Consider the following 27,745-nt stretch of genomic DNA (forward strand, 5'->3'; position numbering starts at 1 on the left):
TTTTAGGTCCTTTTTTTTTCCTCAGTGAGCAGAGTATGAGAAGTAACATCTATTGAGTATCCTGGGCAAGATTTTTACATACACTATTCCATTTAATCTTCCCCCAAACTCTGTGATATAAGTACCACTGTTCCAATTTCATTTGGTGACTTAAGATGAAAAGATGCAGTAACTGGTTCAAGGCCTCATAGCTAGTAAAAGTGAAGCTAAGTGTGCTCTTTGCTCTTAAAGGGGAAAGGGAAGAGAACGAGATGATGGAGGTAGATGAAAGAAGATGATGCAGGGCTCTGGAGTCAGCAGGACCACCTCAAATCCTTTCCTGGAATGAAACGTGCATAAATAACATTTATGAAAGAGCTTTTAAGAATGGTCACTGGCTAAAAGCAAAAGCAGCATTTGCTTGTTTGTGCCATGAATAACCCGATCACCAGCTATGTGTCAGACCCTGGGGGAGGGCCTAGATAAAGGGGTGAATATTACAGGCGCTACAAGACGGACCAGAAGGACCTGCAGTGATTCAACGGTGATCTACAGTACACTGTGATGAGGATTATTATAGGAAAGTATAGATTTGCACAGCAAGGGAACACAACCTAATTTAGGAGGCCAGGGAATGCTTCAAGAATGACATAGTATTTAAGGTGAAGTCAAAAAGAATAAATAGGAGTTTGAAAAAATATTTACATATCTCTTATAACATTGAATTTTTCAAATGTTGCACTAAAACAACAACACTAAGGGGCTGTGTAGGAAGATCAAAATGTTCCAAATGATTTGTAATAAGCATGTTATAAAGATCGCAACCTTCAGAATTCATAATTTTACTCTTGTTATAATAGAATAGGAAACGTACATCAGAGATAAACCAAGATCTAAGATCCCAGATTGTGACTTTATGACTCATGGAAGATGTGGGGGTAATTTATTGTCTTCTAGCTGTCAAGTACTAGGCAGGGAGTATGAATCATTGAAAGGTCAATATAGTTTTTGAAGGGAATCCATCCAGACCACATCCAGACCACACATCCTGGATCTAGCCAGGTGTATTTACCCAACCAAATCCTTTCTGCTTGGTGCCATTGAATGCCTTGCATGGCACTTCTTAACAAACAACTATTAGAAAAAGATGATGATTTCCTAGATATTTCCTATATTCAAAAGGGTTCTTTTTGGAGTCAGTATAATTTTAAACAAGGTTTGATCCCATTCCAGTATTCTTCAAAAGCTGTAACTTTTCTTGAGCACATTGTTGTTGTTTATACCAGAATAGCTTATACAATAGGAGTTTACAAATCTAATATACTTTTCTGTCTTTCTACCCTCATAAAGTCTGTGAATGATAATATTTTTAAAGTAAATTAATCCTGCCATACAATATCATGTGTATTGGGGGTTATTGCCACCAAATATGTCAGGAACTATTAAAACATAGTTTTGCTTTGCAATAGCTATTATAAGATTGAACAAGAGCACACAAGAAAGGCTGTTATTCTGAAGACATGCTTGGAACACCATGGTAAATGTAGTAAATAGAGCTAGAAAACATGAAACAAATTAGTTGCATTTAAAATATTTGTCTCCAGAGATGTAAAAAGCTGAAATTTCTCAAAAAAAAAAAAAATCAAAAAAATCAAAGGTAGATGCAGCTAACCTAATGTGACTAGCAAAAACTGTTCTGTAAATATTCCACCATAATTCCATCATAACAAAATCCCCATTGAGTAAATAATAAAGGGTTCACTACCCCTTCTAAAGCAGAGAAACAAAAATGCTCTGGACTGGCCATTCACACCAGATTTCAGTAAGGATCTCAGGTTGTGTATTTGACATCAGGAACACACAGAAATGTCATGAAGGTATTAGGACTCCTCTACCAAACCAAGTTATAAGGCTGGCCCAGATCCAAGGGAAAGGGAAATCGGATCTATGTTTTGATAGAAGAAGCTAAAAAGTCACATTTCAAAGGGCATGCCTTCAGGGAGTAGTGTAGGATTCTGTTCATGTTTGCAATTTAGATCACATAAGAATTGCCTTCAGACTAAAAGAATTTCAGTGGAATAGGTAGATATATTTATATATCTCACTAGGAAGGCCCATGAGAAATCATCTGAGTCATTGTTAATAACAAATACATGATCAAGAAGTCTCTGTAGATTTCTGCCAAAAGAACATGTCCACAGTTATTTTGGCAGAGATTAACCTAAACTCTTCATTACTGACACTAAAACCAGGTCCTGGGAGAGTGGTCCAGGAGGCTGATTGTTCATTACATAATCTTAGGAGATAGTTATAGGCTCATATCTACTGATTCTTGATCTCTGATCCTAAAGGGAAATAAAACAAAGCTCAATTAAAATTACCGAACTCACTAAGGTGACTGGGCTGTGGAAACAAATAGACCCAAATGGAAAATGATTCCAATATAATAAAAGTTTCTTCCTTGCCCAGTAAAACAGTCCACACAATGATTCAGGGACACAGGCTCCTCTCACGTGTGGCTCTGCTATTCCTAAGGCAGGTCATTCTATCAACAGAAAAGGGGACGAGAATGTGGAGGGGGTTCACATCCCTCTTGAAAGTCTTGGCCCAAAAGCAATACACAGCACTTCTCATATTCTATTGGTGAAAACTCATCAGTTGGTTATACCTAACTGTAAAGGATGATGGACTATGTACTCTACTGTACCTAGAAAGAAGAGGAAATGGATTTTGGGGGAATAGTTTGGAGTTTCTGCCACAGTGAGCCTTCTGATCATCAAATATTCTTTTCACATATATAGAACACATAGACCCCTTCACAAGGGAGACCACCCTAAGTCTCCTCCAGTTACTGCTTCTAGCTCAAAGCCTGCCATTCCTGGTTGATGATCAGTCCTCCCTGTAAGATCAAGATGTAGTCCCTTGCAGTCTGACACACTTATGAATAAAAATAAGTTATCTCCCCTCGCCACTCCCCACAAACACACAGATAAAATATACAATGATAAAACTGGGCCAGGAGAAATGTCATAAAAACTGTAATTCAGGAAAGGCATGGATAGGAAGCATAGGGCATTCACTGGTTCATTGCAACAATGAATTCATGCTGCGAAGGTATTTGTCAGTGAAGGAAGTTCTGTGATTAGACACTGGATCTCCATTCTGGGAGGAACTCTTGTTTCCATTGTTGTTTTGAGAGTTTCTTTTGGTTCATTTTCCTCCATGACCACATCGGGAGCAGCTTATCAGAGAGTATTGCCCTTTTTAGGGGTTATATGATATTGATAGCCTGCTTCCTGTTCATGTGAGTTTGGAGGCCCATATATTACCTTAAGGCTTATGCAATCAAAGGATTTTGAGACTGGGATCAAGACTTATTTGATAATACACTTCTTTCAAGAATTTAGTAGACTTGTGGTCAGTTTACATATAGGCAGTTTCATGTGCTAGTATCAATACCTAAAATTATAGCATAGACATAGTTTTCAAACCTTGTTGATTTCTTGGGGCACCTGGGTGGCTCAGTCAGTGTCTGCCTTCGGCTCAGGGTCCTGGGATGGAGCCCTGCGTTGGGCTTCCTGCTTGGCGGGGAGCCTGCTTCTCCCTCTCCTCCCCACTCCTCTCTGTCGCTATCTCTGTCTCTCTCAAATAAATAAATAAAATCTTTATTAAAAAAACACAAAACAACATTGTTGATTTATTTACTAAACCTTATGAAGGTAAGGATTCTATCTTGATTCGTCACTGTATACCCAGAACCCAGCACCTAGCATTTACCTGTAGAAAAACAAAGTAGGAACAATTATTGGATATATAAAGTGTCTAATATGATAGCTCTGATAGAACTGGTCTCCAACAATGGTAACTATTAACATGAAGTGAGAAGCTCATTGAAGAGGAGACAGCAAACCAGGGGCTTACTTCTGGCTCTACCACTACACAGCTGGGTAATATTGTGCAAGTTATTTTCCTCATATTCTAAATTGTCCTTACATTGTTGTTGTTTTGCACTTTTATAATTCACTCCCAATCCTTACTTTTTTTTTTTTTTTGCACTTCTATCATTCATTCCTAACTCTTGATGGAGAAAAGGCGTAATCTTGAGAGCAAAGTGCCATAAGAAGCCCGTAGGCAGATCTATAGGGAAGTCTTCAAACTACAAGTGCTATAACCATAATAGGATTTGTTACAAGAAGCAGTTGCCATCCAGCCCCTGTGACCCATTAAACACAGGCTCCATCTGATGCCAAGAGATTTTGAGCAGGGCCTGTGGTAGGTGGTCAGTGGTTAATGTACCTTTGGAAATGCAGCACTGAACACACATTTTGAAATTTGGTTGTTTGTAATGATACACATGTCTAATATGAAATATTTAAGGTGAAGCTAGAGAGCTGTCCAGGTGTAGAGTAAGACCACTCTTTCAAAATGACTGTAGGCTGGTCATCCCAGCCCTGGCTGCCCATTAGGGTCACTTTGTGGGGCAAGGCGGGGGGAGGGCAGGCTTGTGTGAATACTGTGCTTGGACCCCACTTCCAGAGATTCTGATGTAAGTGCAATTTTGAAACTGCTTCAGTGCTTCTAATTGAGAACCACTGCTTTTGAAAGGGAAGTATATCATCGAGAGGCACTGTCTTTAGCACCTGCTACTAGAGGCAAGAAAGGTATCCTGCCTGCATTACAGCTTGTATAGATCATATTACTTGGATTAGTCATGGCCTTCCTTTTGGTCATATCTCTAGATGAGAGTTGTTTGCTTCATGAGGAGGGGAGGGATGGGCTGCAGGGGGTCAGCCGAAGCGAGGCTCTGTGACAGCCAGACTGTAACACTTGCCTATTCCTCGGCAGCACATCATGCTTGTCCAGCGTCAGATGTCTGTGATAGAAGAGGACTTGGAAGAGTTCCAGCTTGCTCTGAAGCACTATGTGGAGAGCGCTTCCTCCCAGAGTGGATGTTTGCGGTAAGCGCTCCTGCACGGTCCTTAGATGAAGGCGGGGTCTGGAAGACAGACAGTTGAGAATCCTCCTGTGTCGATCATTCCAGTGCTCTGGGTGATGCATTTTGCAGACTTTAACTGGGTATTTTCTCTTTTATCCTTGACGCTGTGTGGATTTGATCACTGGGGACACCAAGGGAAATAAAATGGTGAGAACAGTTTGAAGAGGGGAGTTTCATATCAACTGGCATCTCCCCTTTTGCATCCAGGCAGGCCCACACTGATTTAAAATCATCTCTGATAGATGAGCCCCAACTCCAGTGCATCTAGCTCTGATTGCTCCCTTGGTAGCATGCCCTGTAGCCTCATACTCATTTCAGCCATTATGAAATTGCACGATGTCTGAAGTCTTGATTGCAGACCTTGGTCATAAAAATAAATAAAGAACTCTTCCCATAGCCACCCCAGCTCAGGCTTCAATTATCTTAGGCTACTAAAATTTATGAACTATTCCTCATTTTCAGTTTCTCCACTCCAAGTGGTCCAATAAACAGCTACTAGAATAATTTTACAGAAACAATTATAGAGTTCCCTTCATCAGGAACTGCAGTAACTCTGAGTGTCTTAACCAAATGCTAGATATTTCTTTGACCCTACGTTTATCCTACTCGAAAGTACACAGCACTGCTACCATTGGTTCCTCTACCTGAGCGTCAGCAGTGCCCGGCTGCCCATTGTCTTTTCAGCATAACCTGGGCCTTCGACCTGGGCACTCTCCTCCCCAGAAATGTATGCCCAGCCGGTAGGTTTCTGCCAAGCCCATGTTCTGCCTCAAGTTCAAAGCCCAGCCCCAAACTCACCTGCTTCTGGAAAACTACAGCCAAATCTATCCCTACCTTGGGATTTGTTTAAACTGTATTTCATAATGCTCTTTGAATATTGCTTTAGCACATGTGTGCATACACACACACGGAGGAATGCATACTTTATGTCTTTGAGTGCCTTGGTGTTACTCCCGGTAATTATATTGTACTTATACTCCAGCAGAATAGCTCCCCAGTTAAGAAGTCTGGCTCTGGAGTTAAACATGGGATTGTATTCATTTCGTGATTTAGGGAAAGATCCTTACAGGCTCTAAGCCTCAGTTCCTCATTAAGATGGCTGTGGGGATTAACTGAGTGTTCAGCACCCCGAGGCCCAGAAAACATGAGCAGGGTTACGATCCCTTCATCATCTGGCTGGCTGACCTCTGACCTACTCTTTAGAGTTGCAGGGGACTTGCTCAGTGTTGTTACTGTCTGACCGCTCACAATCTTCCCGTCATGCCTTTGTGAATGCTGAGTTTGCTTTGTTGTTGTTATTCTTCACAACAAACTCAGAACAGCTCAAATCGAAACCATTTTAGCCGTTTTAGTTCAGTGACGTAGGGATCTCCCAAAATGTGAGCATATGTAGTTTTAAAAGCCTCCTCATCTGAAACTGAAATTGAATGATTGGAAAATGCAAAAAGAGTGTGCGTGCGTGCGTGTGGTATACACCATCCACAGTAGGAACTGCAGAAAATAGAGCACAGAACTAACCGAAGAAGTGGGGACATAAGGAAGATAAAGTCTGGTTTGGTGTATCATGATCTCCGGGAATGGATTAGACTTTTTTTACATTTATAAATAGGGCACACAGTTTGATTATTTCTTAAGGTTCAGAGATAGTGCTTTAATGTGTGCCGGGAAAAGGGCCCGAAGCTCTGCAACCAGGGTCATGGGGTGATGGAAGCAGCAGTGGGGAGAGCAGCTGAGGAGACAGATCTGTGCTACCGGACTGTTCTCTCAGCAGCCACGGAAAATTGCTCCCTGGGCTCCAGCTGTGAAGTACAGGGAGGGAGAGAATCCTCTTCCAGTGAGATAAGTTGAGACTCTCAGTCTCTCCTTTTCCTTTGCAAGACTGGTTTGTTTTTTAAGGACTCTTCATTCACTGCTTGCTGATTTTTCAACTGATTTCTTTCTTTTGTTAGAATTATCAAAAAGTAGACTTTATCAGATGGAATGAGCATCAGAGAATCAGTCCACATGGCTGGAAACCATGTGAAACACCCATTATGCTGGCCTGCCTGTCTAAATTCAGTTCATCAAATCCAGTTTTCTTCTCTCTCAATTGATGAGCAATCGAATGGGCCATTCATGTTGTTAGTCATGCACTATCGCCTTGTGCTTGCCTGATGAAATAAAACTCAGAATGATCAGTTTTGCAGTTTCTTCACCTCCCCTAATGTCAGGCTCAGCTTCACCATAGCTAGACCTAGGAAATGCTGCCATAAAACAAAGTAGAAATTAAGGATGTATGACTAGGCAGTTAGTATCCATTTTCTTATTTGATCTTCACTGCAATCATCTGAAGTGTGTATCACGTCCGCTGAAGGAGGGAATAAGCCCAGATGCGTTAAACATCTTGCCCCAGCGTGTCTGACCCCAAAACCCACATTTAATCCTTCTTGCCAGTACTTGGTCATCCTTGAATTAAAGTTTTCTGGACTTTCTGTGGTTAACCAGGGGTAGAATGGACAAGATCCCGCCTGTTCCAATTATAAGGTCAGGCAACTGAATTAGAGAGGCTTTTGCCCGGAAGGTATTTGACCACCACACTCAGAGGTTTAGAGGCTGACTGAGTCCTTGTTAGAGTATTCATCAGTTGAGTTTCAAAATAAGTTGTTAGTGGAAAAGCCAAGTAAATCGTGTGACCCATTTCTCACACACACACACACACACACACATACATACACACAAACACTGAAGATCTTTTTGCTTATTTATTTTAAAGATTTTTTTGAGAGAGAAAGAGCAAGTGGGAGGGGCAGAGGGAGAGAATCTTCAGGTAGACTCTCTGCTGAGCATGGAGCCCTACGTGGGGCTCAGTCTCACGACCTGACCCGTGAGATCATGACCTGAGCTGAGAACAAGAGTTGGATGCTTGACTGACTGAGCCAGCCAGGTGCCCCTCGTTTTGCTTATTTTGTAATCATGGCAGCTTATTAATCCCTATGGGGAGGTAGCAATTGAATATATGTGATATACACAGTGTATTCTTAGAACATGCTGGATGCCAGAAAAAGTGAGAAGAGGTTCTGCTTTCAAGGATCTTAGAATCCAGTTGGGAAAATGGGTTACTCATTCATAGCCTAAAATTTCACGGCTGTTAAATAGAGTAAGATGATTTCGGAAGTCACCCTTAGATATGAATTCTAGAATTCGTATGTGTCCTAAACTCTATGTCTCTATGTCAAGGGCCTAGGGAACATGAATGTAGAATTATAAGACTTGACCCAAACTGAACATAAAAAAAAAAAAAAAGACTTAACCCTGAGACTTTGCCATGGCCAAAGAAAGATCTTTAAGAACAAATGATACCCTGTGGCATATTGACCATGAATAAGTTATCAGCATTTTTATGCAGGTGAAATAAATTGGTGGCTGGAGCTTGGTGTGGAGAAATGGGGCAGGACCCTTCCTCCTGTTGTGCCTTTTCTCCAGTGGCTAGGTTCTATGAGTTAAAGTAGGGCATGAGGGGAAAGGAGGAAGCCAAGAGGGAGAGAGTCTTATGTAACTTCTCTTCAACCCCAGCTGTTCCTGAGCCATATCCTTTCCCCCTGGAAGCTATTTCACTGCCTTTTTCCAGCTGCTGGGAATATTTAAAGTTTCCTAGGGCTCAGGGTGAAGCTCTTAGTCACTACATCCAGGGACAGCTTAGCCAAAGAATTCTGGCTTCTGCCATTGAGTGGTAAGTGTCACAGGAAGCCTAAACACAACGAGGAGGAAGACTGAAGCACATTAGCAACAGCTCAGAAATGTTCTATGTAATTCTAAGTTTGTAGATAATTGAAAGCTAATCATTCAAGCTCTAAGCCTTTTCAACGGAAATATTGTGGACAGAATTTTTTCATAATTAACCTTAGTGTCATCATTCCATACGTATCGTTATCTGTATTGTACGGTCTTAAATAGCAATGTCCTGAAATGTCATTGCTATGTATTGATTAGTTGCATTCTTAACTGAAAGCACCCAGTCTGCAGAACATTTCTGATTAGCATTTTCACCCATGTCCCTTTGAGTCAAAATCTTTCAAAATGCTTTCGGTTCTGCCATCTGGCTCTTCACTAGATGGCCTATAGTCGAGAAGAAAGGGAAGGGAGCAATACCAACAGGCCCTCCTCTTATGTCTGAGCCTCAGGATGCAAGCATTTCCCAGAAGCCCTTGCTTCCCAGCAGACATTTCTTGGTATCTCATTGGCCCAGCTCAAGTCACATGGCCGTTCTTGACTCCAGGGGAGATGAGGAAACCAGTATCCAACAGAAAAGAGTGAGATGTCTCAGTCCAGTGCTGACTGGTACATTGGATAATACTGTGAACTCAACAGTGGCAGGGTTCTGTTAAGAAAGAGATGAGAGTAATAGTTGGGGCAACAGACAGTGTCTGCTGTATCACTCCCAGAGTCACTGTGAAGGTGACTAAATTCCTTAATCCATGTAGAGTGCTTAGACCAGGGTCTGGAACAGAGCAATACGTGTTAACAACTATCACCATCGCTTTTAGTGCGTATAATAATATAACAATTATCATCATTATTATTGGCTTGCTGCTTTACATTGTTTTCACAGATACGTCTTTTTCCTTCAGTTTTTTTTTTTTCTGGTCTTGTTTTCTCTCCAGTTCCTTTTACTTCTGTCATGCTCCCCAGCTTTGACACCATTTAAGACTTAGCCTTTGTAACTACTCATTCCATGGAAGTGCCACTTTCTTCTGGGCTGTTGAGCTAACAGCTGACTAAAAACACAAAATTTGCCAAGAACTGGGCTAAGCACTCTACATGCAACACTTTAATCCTCCCTGTACTGTTATTATCACCATTTTACAGGTGAAGAAACTGAGGTAAGTAATGGGCCCAGAGTGACAAAGCTACAAAGTTGTAGAGAAGGGTAGGCCTGCTGCTCTGTACTTCAGACCACTGCCCCGATCACACTGATGCTTCCTTCAGTCCTTTAAAAGCTTGAGAATGATGCTGAAATTTTTTTAATTTTTTACAGTTTTATGGATGTCCAGGAAAATGGGAGGTCCAGATCGCAAGATAAATTGGTTTTTAATGTAATAAGTAATATAAATGAATCAGGTTAGAGCAGGCGGTTCTTGAAGAGCTTAAAATGCTAAGCTGGGTATTTTAAACTTTATCCTAAAAAAACAGTCATGGGTTGAAATTTGTCCAGTACATTGTCAAATTATGTTTGGAGATTACAAACTCTTTGAGAGTATTGTGGAAGCTATAGATTTTTCTTTCCAGAAAAAAAAAATATGCACATCAATTTGCAGCGCATTTCCGGGATTTCCAGGAAACACCCCCCCCACCCCCACTCATTCATGAACTCCTAGAATTAGAAAATCCCTGATTTCACTTTCCATCCAATTCCTTTGATTCTCTTATAAATTATTCCCTGAAAGTCTGAAATTGAGCCAGCAACATTTGCTACATCATACCTTAATTAAGCAAGCTAGATAAACAACTATGAAAAACTTTATTTACAGGCAAAGAGCTAAAGGAAAAAAGTATTAAAATTTCTGTGTGTAGTTACCACCACCTGCTGGTCACACTTAGGTAAATCCTAAACTACATTTAGCTTGACTTTTACACTGATACATTCTTTATTCTCTTAAATCAATATCCTTGCTGTTAGTTTATACTCTTATTTTGGTTTCCAATCTGAATATAAAACTTTAGACTGAACAAGCTGGACTTAGGGAATGTATTTTTTTACTTTTAATTCCAGTACTCATGGAATTTCTTTCTCTGAAATAATTTGCTTAGCATTATACTCTCTAAATCCATCCATGTTGTTGCAATGGCAAGATTCTATTCTTTTTATGGCTGAATAGTATTACATTGTGTGAGTGTAAATAATGTTGCAATAAACATAGGGGTGCACATATCATTTCGAATTAGTGTTTTTTGTATTCTTTGTGTAAATACCCAGTAGTGGAATTACTGGGTCATATGGTAATTCTATTTGGAATTTTTTGAGGAACCTCAAACTCTTTCCCACAGTGGCTGCATCTGTTTGCATACCCACGAACAGTGCACAAGGGTTCCTTTTTTCTCCACATCCTCGTCAACTCTTGTTTGTTATGTTTTTTATTTTAGCCATTCTCACAGGTGTGAGGTAATATCTCATTGTGGTTTTGATTAGCATTTCCCTGAGGATTAGTGATGTTGAGCATCTCTTCATGTGTCTGTTGGCCATCTGGATGTCTTCTTTGGAGAAAGTTCATGTTCATGTCTTCCGCCCGTTTTTAATTAGATTTGTAGGGTTTTTGTGTTGAGTTGTATAAGTTTTTTATGTGTTTTGGATACTAACCCTTTATCGGAGATGTCATTTTTGTTATCTTTTCCCATTCCATAGGCTGCCTCTTTGTTGATTGTTTGCTCTGCAGAAGCTTTTTATTTTGATTTGGTCCTAATTTTACTTTTGTTTCCCTTGCCTCAGGAGACATATCTAGAAAAATGTTGCTAAGGCTGATGTCAGAGAACTTATTGCCTGTGCTCTCTTCTAGGATTTTTATGGTTAGAGGTCTCACATTTAGATCATTAATCCATTTTGAGTTTATTTTTTGTGTATGGTGTAAGAAAGTGGTCCAATTTGCGTGTGGCTGTCCAGTTTTCCCAGTACCATTTTTTGAAAAGATTGTCTTTTTCCCAATGCATATTCTTGCCTCCTTTAATTAATTGACCATATACTCATGGTGGGTTTCTTTCTGGGTTGTCTGTGCTGCCCCATTGATCTGTGTGTGTATTTTCGTGCCAGGACCATATTGCTTTGACTCTGACAGGTTTGTAGTATAACTTGAAATCTGGGATTGTGATGCCTCCAGCTTTGCTTTTTTCAAGATTGCTTTGGCTATTCAGAGTCTTTTGTGGTTGCATATAAATTTAGGATTATTTGTTCTAGCTCTGTGAAAAATGCTATTGGTCTTTTGACAGGGATTGCATTAAATCTGTAGATTGCTTCAGGTAGTAGTGGCCATTTTAACAATATTGGTGTTCCCAGTCCATGAGCATGGAACATCTTCCCATTTGTTTGCGCCTTCAGTTTCTTTCGTCAGTGTTTTATAGTTTTCATAGTACAGGTCTTTCACCTCCTTGGTTAAGTTTACTCCTATGTATTTTACTTTTGATGTAAATGGGATTGGTTTCTAAATTTTTCTTTTTGCTACTTCATTATTAGTGTATAGAAATGCAACAGATTTCTCTCTATTGATTTTCTATCCTGTGGTGACCTTACTAAATTCAGTTATCACTTCTAGCAGTTTTTTGGTGGAGTCTTTAGGGTTTTCTATATATAGTATCATGTCATCTGCAAATAGTAAAAGTCTTACTCCTTCCTTACTATTTGGATGCTTTTTATTCCTTTTTTGTTGTCTGATTGCTGTAATTAGGACTTTCAGTACTATTATGTTGAATAAAAGTGGTGAAAGTGGACATCCTTGACTTATTCCTGATCTTAGGGGGAAAGCTCTCAGTTTTTCCCTATTGAGCATGATGTTCACTGTGAGTTTTTCATATATGTCGAGGTATGTTCCCTCTAAACCTACTTTGTTGGGAGTTTTTATCATGAATGGGTTCTGTCCTTTGTCAAATGCTTTTTCTACATTTATTGAAATGATTATATAAAGTTTTTATCCTTTTTCTTAGTGATGTGGTGTATTCACATTGATTGGTTTGTGAAATTTTGAACCATCCTTGCATCCAAGGAATAAATCCCACTTGATTGTGGTGAATGATTTTTTTTAATATATTGTTGGGTTCGGTTTGTTAATATTTTGTTGAATTTTGTATCTTTGTTCTTCAGAGATATTGGCTTGTAGTTCTCTTTTCTCTTTTATTGTAGTATCTTTATCTGGTTTTGGTATCAGGGTAATACTGGCTTTATAGAAGGAATTTGGAAGCTTTGCCTCCTCTTCTATATTTTTGGAATAGTTTGAGAAGAATAGGTATTCGCTCTTCCTTAAATGTTTGGTAGAATTCACCTGTGAAGCTATCTGGTCCTGGACTTTTGTTTGTTGGAGTTTTTTGATTACTGATGCAATTTCATTGCTAGTAATCAGTCTGTTTAAATTTTCTGTTTCTTTCTTCTTCAGTTTTGGGAAGTTCTGTTTCTAGGAATTTATCAATTTGTCCTAGTTGTCTAATATGTTGGCATATAATTGCTCATAATACCCTCTTAATTATTTGTATTTCTGTGGTATTGGTTGTTATTTCTCCTCTTTCATTTCTGATTTTATTTGGGTCCTCTCTCTCTCTCTCTCTCCCTTTCTTTCTCTCTCTTTCTCTGATGAGTTCTGGGTAAAGTTTATCAATTTTGTTGATCTTTTCAAAGACCCAGCTCCTAGTTTCGTTGATATGTTGTATTGATTTTTTTTTTTTTTTAGTTTCTATTTTGTTTACTTCTACTTTAATCTTTAATATTTCCTTCCTTCTACTGGTTTGGGGTTTTGTTTATTCTTTTTCTAGCTCTTTTAGGAGACTTTTCTTCTTGAGGTAGGCCTATATTGCTATAAACCTCCGTCTTAGAACCATTTTTGCTGTATCCAAAAGACTTGGACCATTGCATTTTCATTTTCATTTGTTTCCATGTACTTTTAAAGTTCCTCTTCGATTTTGTGGTTGACCCACTGATTGTTAGTAGCATGTTATTAAATCTCCATGTATTTGTGCTCTTTCCAGATTTATTCTTATGGTTGATTTCTAGTTTCATAGCATTCTGTTCAAAAAAGATGAATGATATGAAATCAGTCTTTTTGAATTCATTGAGGCTAATTTTGCGACCTAACATGTGATCTATTCTGGAGAATGTTCCATGTGCCCTTGAAAAGAATGTGTATTCTGCTGTTTTAGGATGGACTGTTCTGAATATATCTCTTGGATTCTTCTGGTCCAGTGTGTCATTCAAAGCCACTGTTTCCTTATTTTTTTCCTATTTGGATGATCCATTCATTGATGTAAGTGGGGTGTTAAAGTCCCCTACTATTACTGTATTACTCTTGATTACTTCACATTTGTTAATCACTGCTTTATGTATGTGGGTGCTCCCATGTTGGGTACATAAATGTTTACAATTGTTATATCTCCTTGTTGGATTATTCCCTTTATGATTATGTGGTGTCCTTGTCTTTTTTATAATTTTCATTTTAAAGTCTATTTTGCCAGATGTAAGTATTCCTACCTCAGCTTTCTTTTCATGTCCATTTGCATGATAAATGTTTTTCCATCCCTTCACTTTCAATATGCATGTGTCTTTAGGTCTGAAATGCTTCTCTTGTAGGCAACCTGTAGATGGGTCTGGATTTTTTATCCATTCTGTCACCCTGTGTCTTTTGATTGGAGCATTTAATCCATTTACTTTCAAAGTAATTATTAATAGATACAAACTTGCTGACATTTTGTTACTTGTTTTATGGTCATTTTTGTAGATTTTCTTGTTCTTCTCTTGCTCTTTTGTTGTGATTAGTTGGCTTTCTTTGGTGATATACTTGGATTCCTTTCTTTATATTTTTTGCGTATCTATTATTGGTTTTTTATTTGTGGCTATTCAGTTTGCATATAACATCTTCTGCATCTAGCACTCTATGTTGATGGTTGCTTCGGTATGAACTCATTCTTTACTCCTCTACCCCCAAATTTTAGGTATATGGTGCCATGCTTTACAACCTTTTGTGAGTCTCTTGACCAGTTTTTACATATGTACTTAATTTTACTCTTTTGTGCTTCTTACTTTTCTTACTCCTACTTATGGTCTTTGCTTTCCACTCAGAGAGTCCCCTTTAACATTTCTTGTCAGGCTGGCTTAATGGTGATGAATTTAGCTTTTATCAGGGAAACTCTTTCTCTCTCCTTCTATTCTGAATGATAGCCTTGCTGGATAGAGTATTCTTGGCTGCAGATTCTTTTGTTTTCAGCACTTTGAATGTATCGCACCACTCCTTTCCAGCCTGTAATCTTTTTGCTAAAAAATCAGCTCATAGCTTTGTGTGGTCTCCCTTATATATAAGTTTTCTTTCTTTCCTGCTGCTTTTAAATTCTCTCTCACTACTTTTTGCCATTTTAATTATTATGTGTCATGGTGTGGACCTTCTTGGGTTGATTTCATTAGGGTCTTTCTGTGCTTTTTGGATCTGGATATCTGTTTCCTTCCCTAGAATCAGGGTTATTATTTATTCAAATAAATTTTCTGCCCTGTTTTCCCTCTCTTCTACTTCTGGGATCCCTATAATGTGAATGTTAGTACACTTGATGGTGTTGTTGAGATCCCTAAGTCTATTTTCATTTTGTATTATTTTTTTCTTTCTCCTGTTCAGCTTGATGGCTTTCCATTACTGTCCTCCCAAGTCACTGACCTGTTTTTCTGCTTCCTCTAGTCTCCTTATTCCATCTACTATATTTTTATTTCATTTATTGAGTTCATTTCTAATTATTTTTTTGTTTTCTGTCTCACTGTTAAGGGTCTCACTGATGTCCTCCACTCTTTTCTCATACCAAGTGAGTATCCTTATGATCAGTATTTTACATTCTCCATCAGGCATATTACTTATCTCCATTTCAGTTAGGCCTCTTGCTGTGATTTTGTCCTGTTTTTCCATTTGGGATGTGTTCCTCTGTCTCTTCATGTCTGTTTCTGTGTATTAGGAAAGTCAGCTCTGTCTCCTGCTCCTGAATGTAGTGGCCTTATGAAGAAGAGGTCCTGTAGTGCCCTCCAGTGCAGTGTCCCTTGTTCACCCGAACCTGGCACTTCAAGGGTGTCTCCTGTGTGTGTTTTGTGCACCCTGCTATTGTGACTGACTGAGCCACTTTTTCCTTTAGTCCAGTCATCAGCAATGGCTCTTTTAGCCTGTTGTCAGCAGTAGTCTGGTCCCTGTGCTGTTAGTGAGCCAGTTTTGGGCCGCCTTGGGCTTGAGTTGAGTCAGACCAGACGTTTGCCAGAAATATAGTAGCACTGAACGCAGGGCACTTTCACTGTTTTGTCTCCTGGGAAGTTTTTGTTCATTGTTGAGCAGGGCTTGCAGTCAGACCAGACGTCTGTCCTCAGCCCACTGCTGGGGCTGTAGTTGGACTGGTGTGTATGTGGTTATCTCCCCCTTTCCCAGGGGCAGGCGTCACCTTGGAGTGGTGCTGGCCTCTCAGAGCTGCTTGTACACAGCCAAGCTTATGGCTCTGCTTTGGATGGGCTCCGGCCAAGAGCATCTAGGAGGGGGCAGATCTGCCGAACAGGGGCTGGTTGCGTGGTGTTAGCAAGGTTTGTCCTGGTCTGCTGTGGGAAGGACCTGCAGCCACCAGAACCAAGACAGGCCAAGTTGGAGAGGGCAGATCCGCCTAAGTGCAGGGATGCAGGGTGGCTGGGGCTGGGCAGGATGCACAGTATTAGCAAGTCATGTAGGGATTGTCCATGCTGCTCTGGTTCCCACAGGTGGCTGTGTATTTATACTGGGGATCAGGGGAGGGAAATGGCACCTGCCTGTTCCTGTGTTCCTGCAGAAGTCTGCCAATGATCCCTGCCCCTCCAGCACATGCCCTGAAATTAGTAAACAAGTATATTCCAGGCATTTTTTCAAACTGCTGCTTCTATGCTGTATCTTCATGGGGCTGTTTGTTGTGCTCTTTAAGGGTAGGGATTCAGTTTCTCTGAATCCCTCCAGGCTCTCCCAGAGCCAACCCTGCTGATTTTTTACATTCTAAGTTTTAAGACCCACTGGTGTTAAGAACTCACGAAATTTGGCCCTTCTGATTTTCAAAGCCAAATTCATCTTCCCCTTGCAGGCTTCCCACTGTGAAGGTCTGTTTCTCTCTCCTCCTACCCCCATGTGTCCCTCCCCTCTGCCGGCAGTCCAACAGTCCCTATAGCTCCCAACAGTTAGATGTGGTCTCCTCTCTACATTTAGCTATGGAGAATCTGTTCTGCCAGTCTATGGGTCATTTTCTGAGTTACTTATACTGAGGTGGCTGTTATCTAGTTCTGTCTGTGGGACAAGGTGAATTTGGGGTCCTCATACTCCACCATCTTCCCTGGAAGTCCCTGGAATTAATTTTTTAAAGGCATCTTTGTATTTGTCTCCCATTCTCCCTTAAATTTATAAATCTGTCCCCTTCTCCTTTCTACCTTAATTTGGATCTTTGTCATCACTCACCTAAGCGATTTCACTACCTTTCTAGCTTTTCTTCTTGTGTTGTATTGACTATTCTCCATGGGAAACCTCACACCACCATCGGAAGGATCTTTTAAAATCCACCTCTAACCCTGATACCTCCCTGTTTTAAATCCTTCCGTGGTTCTTTATTGCTCCAGGATTAAATCCAGCCTTCACCCCAATGTCTTTTCAGCACACCCCCAATCCAACTCCTCCAAAACACATAGCCTTTTTGCCACTCTCAGGCTGGTCAGAGAATTGCAAGGAACAAATCTGCCCTAAATTGGAAAAGCACACAAAGAAAAAAACTACAATTATGGCTAGAATGTGGACTCTCCAAGTTGGAGAGAAAACTGAGAGGTATGTGTGTGAGAGAGAGAGAATGAACCATGGGCACTGGCAAACCAGAAGCCTTACAGCAGTCAATCCAAGGAGAGATAAGGCCAGGAATTTGGGGAAAGAGCTATGGAGGCAGACAGGATTCAAAGAGCTGCACTTGAGGGCAGGGGCAGTGGCATGCACTTGACATTTTTTTGGAACCGTAACACAACAGATACTCAATCTTTTGAATGAATGAAATTTTACAGAAGTTGTATTTGTGATGTCCATAATATACTGAGATGATTTTCATGATGCCAAACCAGAAAATTAAAAAATTATGTCAAACAATACAGACCTATTGAACTAATCAATTCTTCACAAAACTTTCATTTTCATGCAGGCACCATAGGTGTTTCCCATATGAATATGTAAGTTTGTTTCATACCACATACAGAGATGATTAGAAAAGTTAGTTTTCTCCTTCGGGCGCCTGTGTGGCTGTCGATTAAGCATCCAACTCTTGATTTCAGCTCAGGTCATGATCTCAGGGTCATGAGATCAAGTCCCATGTAGGGCTCCTTGCTCAACGTGAACCGTGCTTGAGATTCTCTCCCTCCACTCGATCTTGCTCGCACTCTAAAATAACCAAAATCTTTTTTAAAAAAGAAAAATTAGTTTGCTTCTTGTCTTTAATTTCCTGTGGCTACTTACTCTTTTTCTTTTCCATTTCAGTATTTCCATACAGAAGCTTTCCAATGAATCTCGGTACATAATTTATGAGTTTTGGGAGAGCAGCAGTGTGTGGAATAGGTGAGTAATAACAGGCTTTTGGGGGGGGCAGGGAGAGGGAAATATACATAATGTTTTTAGAACTTGTAGGAAAAGCTCTATTCCTTTTACCTCACCTTAAAATCTGTCCCATTTGTTCGTTTTCCTAAATCCCACCCTTTTAGGAATTTATCTCATGGATTAGAAACCACTTTCTTCTTAAAGCACAAATACTTTTGGTAATGATCCTACTTTAAGTATAACCATTTTACTGATGCTTTCAACTAAGAGTTAGATATGGGTCCTGGGTGTCTGAAGTGTCAGGAGGGTGGGTGGACAAAGGACACAGAAAAGGAAGGATGAGAAAATAATTTTACTTTCTAATTTTTCATAAATTCTGTGGTATTTTACTTTACAGTAAAAGTATATATAACGGTTAAGACCATTGTAGCTTAATTTTTCTAAATGTCTTTAAACTGCAAAAAAAGGAAATTAAAGACACTGGAAACGATAAAAAAACCAACTTCTCTTGGTAACTATTCTGCAGTATATAATGTGTATCAAATCATGTTGTACAAGTAATAGAATACCTGGGAATTTAGTTATACATATTTCACCTATAAGTTTTTTTTCTGTGACTATTTTAAAACTATAATACATAATGACACCAATAGATTTTCAAACACAGAAGGGAGCTTTAAAGGCCACTTACTCAATTTTGTACTCCAGGCCTACACTTTAAGAGAGATGATCTTTTTCCCCTAGGAAGAGAAAATCTATAGTCTCTCTCCTTAGCTATCCTATTTTTTTCATCATCCAGACAGCCAATATATTCTTTCTTCTTTTTAAACGTCTTTCTGTAATTAAAGTCTTTCTCCTTTTGTTCTATTTTCCATGGGAATTAATGTTCTTCTGTTTTTAAAAGTCTTTAATACGAAATTTTTTTCTGATGACAATTGTTAAATTACTTTTAAGGCTAAATAACCATAAAAAGAAGTCTATATTCAGACACTTAATCCAAATCATCCAAAACCTTGCCATCTTGACTGAATTCAAACTCTGTTGCACTCTACTTAAAAAGATTGTAATAAAAGTGTACAACCTTAACCTATAATTATTTATACAGCCACCTGCAGACGAATTATAGCAAGACATTCCAAAGAAGCAACGTGGATTTCTTGGAAACTCCAGAACTCACATCTACTATGCTAGTTCCTGGTAATTACCCTGGTTTCAGTGCTTCTGTATGCTTTTGTATTGTCTTTTGCTTTTTAAAAGATAGTATTTTCTTACCCCCAAACTTGATCAGTGGCGCTGTCTTTATTAGATCTTAAAATCTAAAAGTGGGGGGAAGAAATAAGAGATCTATATATTCTATTGTCTTTACTCCTTAGTTGATCCTGTTTGTATTCCTGACTATATTAAACCTAATATTAGTCATTTTCTTGTCATATTCAGTAACCTGACAAACCTGGAGTCAAATCATGACATTTCCAAAACAATTATTCAAATGCTTTAACATACTATAATTTAGTATTTGAAATGTGTGACCTATAGACTGCAGATTAGAATTATGCTGGAAATATTTTAATAGCTGTTAAAATATTATTTGTAATTGGAAAGCAGAATGGAAAGAGAAATTTGAAATGAAATTGTCTAAGAAGTCTGGCCTGGCCAAGGCTTAAGATAATTGAGAACCAAAATTAATTTGTTCATCTACCCTTCCAGTCACCAATTAAATATATTTAATGAGTGTTTTATGTGCTAGGTACTGGGGATACTGGGGTGCTTACTAGTGCTGAGTTCCAATTTTGAATAAACATTATGTCAGGAGCTAGAGAGAATGCAAAGTAAAAATTTAGTCCCTTCCCATAAAATGCTTTCTGTTCAGTAGGAAAGACAAATGCTTGCAGAAAAAAAAACAAGCTCAGGGCATAACATAGTAGTTACCGCTGGTCATAATATGCATGTGAATTTAGAGAACGGTTTGCTTCTTTAAGGTTTTTAAAAAGAGATGACTCTGGAGCTGGAACTTAAAATGTGAGTTGGGCAAATAAAGATGGAGGAAGCTTTGCTAGAAGTAAATTGTAGACATGAACAAATGCAAGAAATGTTAAATGTTCTTGGCTCATTGGTGCAAAGGTAAGACTTAGGCATAGGGCCTATCCTATATATGGTACCTGTAGAGAGAGAAGAGTGTAGGAAATGAGGTTGAAAATACAATGAGTTAAAACTTAGTAATAAGGAATCATTAAAGGTTTTTGAGAGGGGTAGTGAATGCTCTAATCAGTAGTAATTGGCAGGAGGGAGAAAGGTATCATGGAGAGGTGAGAGACTGGTCAGGTAGGGCAATAATCTAGGCCAGGAAAAAGAAGGCACCTGAACCAGGAGCTACCCAGAGAGTTCCCTTGCCAATACAGTTTTCAGGAGTTAACCACAGCAAGTTGATATTTGAAGCCTGGATTTAGTGAGAAAGGGTATAGGTCAGAACAAAATACCTGACAGAAGCCTAGGAAAATGCCTTTATTTAAAAGGGAGGGAAAAGCCTCCTTTATTAAGGAGACAGAGGGGAACCACTCAGAGGTGGAGAATCAGAGTAGTAGATAAGCAAGGAAACCAAAAGAGAAATAACCGTGCAATGCACAGTGCTTGTCAGGGGCCTGTGTAGTGGGGTTGGACTGAAGAGAATGGGACTGAAAACTGGATTTGACAAGAGGTCACTGTTCAAGAGAACAGTTTTAATACAGTGGTAGGAATTTAAAAATTGGGGTAGATTTAATGGAAAGTGAAAAGATAAATTCTGGAATTGAAGGTAGGCGAGATGGGGGAGATCAGGTGTGAATGCTTTCCAGTCAGCAGACCTATCATCTCTGCCTGAGCTTTAGGTACTTACTCTAGCTCTTAAGGACAGGATTGTGGACTTGCAAAATTTCTCTTGCTGAATATCTCTGATTTAATCCTCAAATAAGGAAGCCATTAACATGGCTGAAATTTTTCTATTATTCTTTCTCTCTCACAGCATTTCCTAATTTAGAGAGAAAAGTTGGGCACAAATAATATTGGATCAGTTCTTATTCTCAGAACCCAAATTCAATGCAGTTTAATGCTTTTGTTACCCTAATTTTCTTATCACATCTAATTTCAAAAGTGACCACTGAAATTTGGAAGAATGAAAAGACAAGACAGGTTTGATTTCTAACAGTTTTTTAAATCTCAAGATTTTTAACATCTATTTGGGACATCCTATTTTTTTTTTTAATGTGAAAGTTTTATAAATTGCAACAGCAGACACACCTCTCTGCACAAACAGCTGGAATTAGCTTATAAATATTAAAGTTTTAATGGCCATATGACTTCTAATATTTTTAGTAACCAGTCTTACGAATTTTGTTATATGAAGGCTAAAATAAAAACAAAAGCATTTCAGCTGCACATATTTAGACCTAAAATAAAAATCTGAAAAAAAATACCTATTATACAGAGATGGGTAGGTTTGTATTTTTAATTTAACTCACAAATTATGATTTCTGATAAGATTGTTTTTATTAAGTTTCTAAGTGGTTTACCTAAGAAACATCTTAAGAAATATATTCCTATGGACTCTCAAATATCAAAATCATTCAAATGAGACATAATGGAGTACAGCCAAACAGGCTCACTAGCCATCATAAAACCCCCAGGCCAAAATATGAAGAATTCGGTCTGTGGAGCAGAATATCCCTTGGCAAATGAGAAAGGCCTTGGCTATGAGAAAAGAAGATACACCAGAAAGTTAAGATCCTATTGCCAACCAGTATATCTCAAATAGATTTGCAAACAAATTTCAATCCTTTCCATTTGTCTGTTTCTCACAGCATTCTACCAGTCTTACTTCTTTGCCACAGATTTGTCTTTGGGATATTTATATTCACTAGGGAAAACATTTTCAATTTTACAATATATACTAAAAAATATTTAAAACACATCCACGTGCTTATACCCAATTTTTCTGAAATTGTTATGTAAAAGTATCTTACATTCCCAAACTGCTGCCAGTACTGGGTAGATAAAAACAACATGATTTCATCTTCAGGGCATTTATAATCTCATTACCAAGATAAGCTCCATTCATACCTAACAAACAGACTATGACCAAGTGCCAAAAGATCTGGTACAAATACTGCATAGGAAGAGTTCAATCTTGGTTCAAACAGGAAATAGTGACTAACTTGAAAGATAATTATGCAGACTAAAGGTGAGAGAAAATAGTCTCTTTAAGAATGATTACACCTTGAACTAACTTACCCTGACAATTATTTTCATTTAATAATAGTTGTTTTTCTCTTTTCAGCTTCATGGTGGATCCTGAACAACTAGATGTTCCTAGACATTTTCTTTATGGTTCCAAGTGCAAAACAAGTATTCTTATCTAAAATGTGAATTAGAAAATTCTCTGCAGTTACTAATCTACTCTATACTTTTAATATATTAAAGATGTGCACTCTTCTAAAATGTCTTCTATATCTTTCATGTGAAGTTTAGCTAAATTTTTGAAGTTCACTACTCTCAATTTTTGCTGTTTTGCTACATTGTAACCTAAAACCCTTTAGTGGCAAAATCCTAATATGTGAAAAAAAGTACACATAAAGGAAAAAAATTGTGAAAAAGAAATGATAAAAAATAATCGAAGTGGAAACTTTTAGAGTATCACTGCATAGGATATAGCTTTTGTAGATTTGTCATAAACTATCAAGGTTAAATCAGTGTTTTGTCATTTTTAAGTAACTGATTTTCTGTGAATGAAGTTTATTCTTTGGTAGTGCTCACTCCATTCCCAACTCATGATCTTATGAGTATTCACTTTACTGAAAAAGCTAATATGTGACCCAAAATGGTGTCCTTATGTGCAGAGAGAGCGACAGCAAGTGCACAGAGAAAGGGTCACATGAGGTCACAGTAAGAAGGTGCCAACAGCCAGCCAGGAGAGGCCTCAGAAGAAATCAACCTTGCTAGCACCTTGATCTTGGACTTCCAGTCTCTAGAACTGTAAGAAAACACTTTTCTGTTGTTTAAGCTAAAAAAAAAAAATGTTAATATTAATACATGAGCATACAACAGTCTTGGCTGTAATCTATAGACTCTATATACCTATCAGGTTATAAACTGGTTTTTCACAAGTGAACAATTCTGTGATAGGGTACCATTTAGTACTGTAACACCATTATATCATTTATTAGCATCATAATTCCCTTATATGTAAGTTCAACAAATCAAGAAAATGGGAGAATTTTACTTTGAGAAAATCTGATTCAAATTTTTTGGCATATGATCCAGAGGACTAATCTTCTTGCGAAAAATAGACATTTGCATTTAAATAATTTCAAAATATTTAAATAATAAAATTTTAACCTAAGTAAACAAGAAATATAAAACAAGCACAAAACTTTAAGTAATAAAATAGGGAAGGTACTAGACAGAAAACTTTTTTCCAATTTCAACACTAGAATGACAATTCTAGTTTCACCAGAACAGTTGGTGTGTTCTGTGTACCTAATATATTTGCTATACAAGCTCATATATTTTTAATAAAATGTATTCTGATAGATGCTGCTAATAAAAATCCAGTGCATATGAAGTTTGTTACCATGTTATCCTATAGTCCAAATTCCTTTGAAACCACAGGTCTTCAAGGAAAAACTAATTTTTTTTTTTTTTTTACTGTTGGGAAAACTCAGAAGATTGAACTAAATTATAAATATAAAATTTGACCTAAAATATTTTCTCAAACGAATTTATGGAATATTAGCTTCAATCAAAGGTGTACCTTTGTATACCCCTCAGTCCTCATCCATCTAAGTAAAAATTGTTTTCATAGCTTCTACGAGACAAGGGCAGTAAATTTTGACATACACACACACACACACACAAATGTGTGTGTGTGTGTGTGTATATATATCTGTCTGTCTGTCTCTGGTCATTTCTAAAGATGACAAACACTATGAAACAACACCTGGCTAAACTCTTTTAATTTATATACAAAGCAGAGAACATTAATGGAGATGTACAATGATTATTCAAACAAGCTATACATATGTACAAAGGCAAACAGATAATAAAACAGTCTTTGCAATCTCACTCTGATTATATACAGTAACTTTTGACATAAAACTCTTCTTGAAAGGGTTGGTTATGAATGGTTTCAAAAAATACAAATTATAGCCAATCAAGACATATTTCAGTATTAGATTCAGAAAGTTCCTAAGTCTTTTTAAGTGTGAGGCAGTTTCCAAAGTACAATGGTGGTATGACTTTAAAAAGATTTCTGCCCTCAGTAACAGTGCTGAGCGGAAGGGCTCTTTAGATTCCAAACTGGAATAGGTTCTATCATCGTTTTTTTAACTAGAGTCAAAAAAAAAAACTTTGAAAATAGGTAAATAATAAAGCAAACCAATTTAATTATGGTAATACTGGCTCCAGCTCTTATACAAATTATGCATAAATTGTGTGTGTGTATATATATACATATATACACACTGGAATCTACAGTAATATAAAGGGAAAACAGGACAAAAAAATAAATGAAAAATCTGGGCCCTAGGTTTAAATGTATCATTTTTAAGTAACCCATATATTTATGGTTTTACTGTATTTTTTTCCCTATTTACAAAAAAAAATTTTCTGGGGGACAAAGTAATGAAAAGTAGTGTACTAAAAGACCAAGATGGGAAGCCTACCACGGACTAAAGCTTGAATCCAGGTAACAAGCCCAAAGACCAGTGGTTTTAGGAGTTCAGAATTCAGTTTATGATAAACTTTCTGCTAAATGATGGTCTTGAATGCCTTGCCAGTAGACCTGGGGATCTGAGAGAATAGAAGTAGGGAGAGTTTACACTTACCTTTAAATCAGCATTTTTTTTTTTGACATTATGCTGGAAGAAACTTTTTCATTAGTAACATCCAGAGTGACAAAATGCAGGAGATTATATAAAATTTCTAGGAGCTAAAAGTTTAGCCCCCAAATTCTTCATCCATACATGTTCTTGTCATAAGAAATTATAGAATTGAAACTTAATATACCTCAGTTATTTGCAAATGCCTAAATTTTTCCTCTTTTGGAAATATCAATTTTGCAATTGCCCAACTTTTTCTGTTCATGGGGTCTGATTAGAGACAACAAGTAGCAGCTATTTTTCACCTTGAGTTTCATTGTTTCCAAACTGTCAATCTCTGCTAGTAATTATGAATCTTAAACAATTTTATCAAAAACCTAGAGACTAAAGAGATGCCTATTAAAATATTCTCCTTCCTGTCATTGAGAACTATGCATTGTTTTAAGCCTCTGGAGAGATTGTGAAGATCCTTTCAGAGTGCTGGTAGGAAATCAGTGGAATACAGAACAAAAGCCAACTTTAAAAGCAACAAGAAATTATGTACCATATATACATCATAGCGTATATATTTGAGAATCTTTACAGCTTACATTTCCATTATTACAAGAGATGAAAAACAAAAAATTGCAAGTAGCATGCAAATTATAAATACAGCTTTCCCACTTTACTAACCAAATTCTTACTTTCCAGTGTTACTTTCCAATTTATGCAGGAAACTACCTGCAAAGCTGAAACTGATTAGAAAAATTTTTATAGTTTAAAATATCTTTCTCATTTTAGGAGAAACCAAATACCCAACCATCAAAATTAAAAATAAACTGAATTGTCACAGTCCATTACAGTTATCGTTACTAGATCCACTTCATTTGCAGGTGTCCAAAATAGAAAACGAATAATTCTTTATCTTCAAATTCATCTGTTCTTAAAATGCTACTTAAAACTTTGGTGGTTTTCCTGTAACATAGAAGAAAAGTTAATTTATCAATTAATTTGAATGAATACAGTTTTTACTACTTAATCAAACCAAATACTGTGATCCTATTAAGTGTTTACAGATCTTAAGTGCATGTTACTATAGAAAGTATTAAAGTAACTGGAATTTGTCATAACAGTTCTATGTTTGAAAAATATGTAATTCATTTTTAAATATACTAGATTGTATTCCAAACCTGTTCTGTTGTTGTGGTACCTGGCGTGTTCAAAATAATATGTCAAAATTTTATTTACAAAATAAAAGAGATGAAATAAGTCTGCAAATGAAAAAGTGGCCATATTTTATATAGCACTCAAGTTAAATTTATTCATACATACTCCTAAGATTCCTAAGGTGGGAAAATTTTCCCATCAACATTTTTCATGATAAAATATTCCTGTGTGCGAGGTTATGAAAGAAACCTAAATTTCTGCTTAAAGGTTCTACAAGTTTAGGGAGTTTTAAGAGGAAAAGAGGCTTTGTATTCCAAAGGGCTAGAAATCCCAAAAATGGAGAGCACGCGTGGTATGTTATTTGAGCCACTCTCAGCATACTTATATTCTGAGTTCATCTCAATAGAATACTTTTACCCATATAAAAAAAGTTTGTGGAAACTCTAAATTGTAGTCAAAATGGAAATAGACAATTTACTAAGTGCATAATGAGAACGCTAAGTACTATCCAAGTCCTTCTATACATTATCCAACCTCATCGGCAATCACAAAACTGAGGTTCAAGGTTAAGTGACTTAAGTTTGAGCGGTACACTAGAACACAAGGTGAAGCTACAATTTGAACCCAAGCCTGATACCAAAACTCCTGTCAGTTTCCAATCAATGTGCTAAAAGAGGTGTATTTATTTTGATGAAATTTGATGCAGTGACACAAATATAAAGCACTAAGAACAGCAAAAACACACCAAAGAATAAGTGGGGTGACTTGTTTTACTATATAAAAAGACGAACTGAGAAGAGTAAAGGGCCCAGAAACAGACCACACATATATTGCTGCAAAGGTGGCAGAGGACTGTCCTTTCAGTAAATATTGCTAGGATGACTAGATATCCATGTAGAAAAAAATAAAACTTGACCCCTACCTTACATCATACAGTAAAATCATCTGCAGATGGATTATAGAACTTAAATGAAAAACAATACAACTCTGAGGCTCTTTATCTTTCAATGGAAAAAATATTTCTTAAAATTCCATTCTATTTCTTGACCAGCGTGGTAATTACTTAAGAGTAATTGGTTATATTATACATTTAGACTTACCTACTTTTCTGAATTATAGTCCACAATAAGATTTAAAATCTAGGGAGATAATCCAGTGAAAATACTAAAGACAAATATTTTAGAGTTAATACAAAATTAGAACTACTTACTGGTTTTTGAAGTACAATGGGATGATCAGGCAGAAAGTCTGGTTTTTTTCTGCAGATGGAAACACTTGAGAGCTTCAACAGGAAATCTCTGCTGTATTTAATTCTCTCTATAGATATTAAACATAAGATTAATGTTATAAAATAAAGAACTTTCGCAGAACACTTTTTGGCTCATTGTTTTCTGAATGTCCCTTAATAGTCCATTATTTTATAAAATGAGTTTCTGTGCAAAAGAGAAGAGAAGCAAATAATTTTGATAAGTATCTACTGCCTCCTTTTTTCCTTTTACATGGAAAGGAAG

General features: G+C 37.5%; 2 protein-coding genes across 2 annotated transcripts in view; one reads left to right on the plus strand and one right to left on the minus strand.

Annotated features, from left to right (window-relative positions):
• NECAB1 (N-terminal EF-hand calcium binding protein 1) overlaps nt 1-26,352 on the plus strand; it is a 189,368-nt gene extending 163,016 nt beyond the window's left edge. Inside the window, exons 10-13 of the mRNA XM_027570771.1 lie at nt 4,825-4,937; nt 18,184-18,261; nt 19,346-19,437; nt 22,550-26,352. Of these exons, the coding sequence (XP_027426572.1) occupies nt 4,825-4,937; nt 18,184-18,261; nt 19,346-19,437; nt 22,550-22,575 (309 nt within the window). The 3' untranslated portion in view covers nt 22,576-26,352. The remainder of the gene's footprint in view (nt 1-4,824; nt 4,938-18,183; nt 18,262-19,345; nt 19,438-22,549) is intronic.
• The window catches only part of C4H8orf88 (chromosome 4 C8orf88 homolog), a 35,323-nt gene continuing 33,481 nt past the window's right edge, over nt 25,904-27,745 (minus strand). Inside the window, exons 5-6 of the mRNA XM_027570783.1 lie at nt 27,445-27,551; nt 25,904-26,042 (exon numbers count right to left, since the gene is read on the minus strand). Coding sequence (XP_027426584.1) covers nt 26,019-26,042; nt 27,445-27,551 — 131 coding nt within the window. The 3' untranslated portion in view covers nt 25,904-26,018. The remainder of the gene's footprint in view (nt 26,043-27,444; nt 27,552-27,745) is intronic.

The sequence above is a fragment of the Zalophus californianus genome, chromosome 4 (genome assembly GCF_009762305.2).
Source record: "Zalophus californianus isolate mZalCal1 chromosome 4, mZalCal1.pri.v2, whole genome shotgun sequence".
NCBI classification, from domain to species: domain Eukaryota; kingdom Metazoa; phylum Chordata; class Mammalia; order Carnivora; family Otariidae; genus Zalophus; species Zalophus californianus.